The 2,878-nt window shown below is 43.2% G+C and overlaps 1 protein-coding gene across 7 annotated transcripts in view; it reads left to right on the top strand.

Annotated features, from left to right (window-relative positions):
- LOC123957687 (transcription factor COE3-like) overlaps positions 1 to 2,878 on the top strand; it is a 205,684-nt gene that overhangs the window by 121,310 nt on the left and 81,496 nt on the right. For all 7 annotated transcript variants that reach the window (XR_006821862.1, XM_046030668.1, XM_046030672.1 and 4 more), the window contains one exon: positions 2,772 to 2,853. Coding sequence is in view for 6 of the 7 variants with exons in the window: in XM_046030668.1 (XP_045886624.1) it covers positions 2,772 to 2,853 (82 nt within the window). In the remaining variant the exon portion in view is untranslated. The remainder of the gene's footprint in view (positions 1 to 2,771; positions 2,854 to 2,878) is intronic.

Here is a 2,878-nt window from a genome sequence, read left to right as displayed (position 1 = left end):
ACTGTGTGTGTGTGTGTGTGTGTGTGTTACTGTGTGTGTGTGTGTGTTACTGTGTGTGTTACTGTGTGTGTGTGTGTGTGTGTGTGTGTGTTACTGTGTGTGTGTGTGTGTGTGTGTTACTGTGTGTGTGTTACTGTGTGTGTGTGTGTGTGTGTGTTACTGTGTGTGTGTTACTGTGTGTGTGTGTGTGTTACTGTGTGTGTGTGTGTGTGTGTGTGTTACTGTGTGTGTGTGTGTGTTACTGTGTGTGTGTGTGTGTGTGTGTGTGAGCCTCTGGTCTTGTCTCCAGCTGCGTTTTAATTCAATCCGTATTGATCCATATCAGCTCTCTGAAGGACTCAGTATCATCTGAATGGAGCTCCATATTATTCTGTTCACTGCCATAAAGGGCATTAGAGCCTCCAGAGCAGCAGATCAGCTTTCAGTCGATACACACCCTCCTCCTCCTCCTCCTCCTCCTCCTCCTGCACGCTCAGTGTGTCTTTAAAGGGTCAGTTCACACAAATCAGACAAACCAGAGTCCACGCAGGAGGTTTAAAACATTCAGCGTCCCGGCTTCCTGCTGAAGAACTGATCCAGATGCAGACTGCTGACAGGCAGGTCTGTGCGTCTCCTGAAGCGTGGCGCCTGTGGCTCAGGAGGTAGAGCGGGTTAATCAGAAGGTCGCCGGTTCAATCCCCGGCTCCTCCGGGCTGCGCGTCGAAGTGTCCTTGGGCGAGATGCTGAACCCTGACCTGCCCCTGGTGTATGAATGTGTGTGATTGGTACATTTAAAGAGGTTTCTGACTCAAAATGTTTCAACTAAGGTTAATAAATAAATAGATGCGTGACAGACAGACTGTTCAAATTAACCAAACGAAATCACAGGTACCGTTAAAAATAATCTTAATGTTTCAGTTAAGGTACAAAGTTTTGGCTTAATTATAGTAAAATGATTAAGATGAAGAAATGGATCATGTCAGAAGCAGATTTATTACCAAGTTGTTTTTTTACCTAAACATAAACCGATATAAATATAAAGAGATCTCAATGTTTTTAAGCATTTTAAGGTGTAAAAACTTTCACATTACACCAGTTTCTTCTGCTTTTATGTCATTCGCTCCATTTTAAAGCTTTTACATTTAAAAAAAAGACCTTTAACACATAATAATCAGTCAAGTTTAAGTTTTTTTTTACCACAGAAACAAAATGAATCATCCTTAATGACGTCATTATTAACGGCCTAATAATTATTGGGCTCTCTTGGAGCAAAGTGTAAAAATGCAGAGAGAGTGGAACCTGGCTGAGCTCCCGCTCTGTGTTTTTAAAGATATTGTTACCCTCTTATTAAGGTGGAAATCGATGCCGACCTCATTTATATCTCCTCCTCGTGCACTCCCAGCATGCCTTGCTGAAGCGGAGTCAGGCGGAGGAGGCGGTGGAAGAGATGGGGTGTGGGTATTCTGCCGAGGTTATCCCCTGGTTAATGTGACATGTCTGTCTGCGACCTTGCCGCTTGTTAACTGCCCGGATTATTATTGTGATAATGTGGCAATTAAAAAGGAAGCGCTCCATCAGAACGGGGGGGGTGGGGCTTATGGTCCGAGAGATGGATGTGCACAGATTACAAGGCAGTGGGAAATGCATTAAGGTGGCAATCCATTCTGACCCCCCCGCTGTCCTCCTCCGAAGCTGCGGGTTATTACCGCCCGTCCTCATTGATATCCATTCCCAATCAATACTCCTCTGCTGCCGTAAAAAAATCGGCGTAAATCAACGCGCGGCGGGGGCGAGGGAAAAATCAAAAGGCGGTTCCTAATGAGACGCCATAAGTCTGCGGGAAGTGTCGACTGTCTTTATCAAGACGCCGCCGCCGCAGAATGATAATTTCATCTGCTGCTGAGAGGCGAGAGACAAAGTGTGACCCGGAAACCGAAACGCCACGACAAGAAGTGCGACGCCAGCAGTAAAGATAAAATTCAGAACATCTTGGAGCAAATAAATGTGTGAATTTATGTTCAAATGAAACGTTTCAAATCTCCGGTTTAGATTACAAATCTTCAACGTTTCAGCCTGTAATGAGGTGAATTATCCAGCATCGACGATAAATCCACATGTTGTCATACTGAGACAGAATCAGTTTTAGGTTTATTAACAGTGCAGCTGTAACTACATAACATTAGTATTTGTCGACACCTTTAACATCTATAAACGTCTGAGTTCCTAACTTTCTGCATATTTGTCATTCTGCAACTGGAACAGTGACGGACTTGATGACGGTCACGTTTCACCGGCTGCCAGCAGGACGTCGCATCTCTGAAAACAAACTTTTAAATCTGGATAAATGGATTTGAGATTAAACAAAGATGTTTTCACCTAAAGAACTCTTAAAAGAACAGCGGAGTCATGACTCTTAATTAATTTATTATCTTATAATTTAATCATTTTGATCTGGTTAATTTATTCCTTGTCTGATTTTTTTTACACATATTCGAAATGAAAAATAAAAATGTTGTGAATGTGATCGGTGTGATTATACAAACATGACACTCTGTCTTTTTATTGTTTTTATTGAATCTTTTCTTTGGATTGTGGAATTAGGGGAATTTAAAACTTTCCCTGATGTAAAATGAGTCAAACTGACTCCCCGTAGCTGCAGCTCTGATCCTGGATCAGCGTTTGTTTGTGCCGGCTCGTAATGAGCTCGAGGGGTTGTGATCAGATCGGGACTCTGAGGACCGGTGAAACCTGAATCCGCACCAATCTGCCCTGTCTGTTGTTTCTGCCTGCAGATTCTTCCTCAAGTTCTTCCTCAAGTGCAATCAGAACTGTTTGAAAAATGCAGGAAACCCACGAGACATGAGGAGGTTCCAGGTAAGAGGCTGAACTGTGACAGACA

This window comes from Micropterus dolomieu, linkage group LG19 (genome assembly GCF_021292245.1).
Source record: "Micropterus dolomieu isolate WLL.071019.BEF.003 ecotype Adirondacks linkage group LG19, ASM2129224v1, whole genome shotgun sequence".
In the NCBI taxonomy this organism is placed as follows: Eukaryota; Metazoa; Chordata; class Actinopteri; order Centrarchiformes; family Centrarchidae; genus Micropterus; species Micropterus dolomieu.
This window is presented reverse-complemented; position numbering and strand designations above follow the sequence as displayed.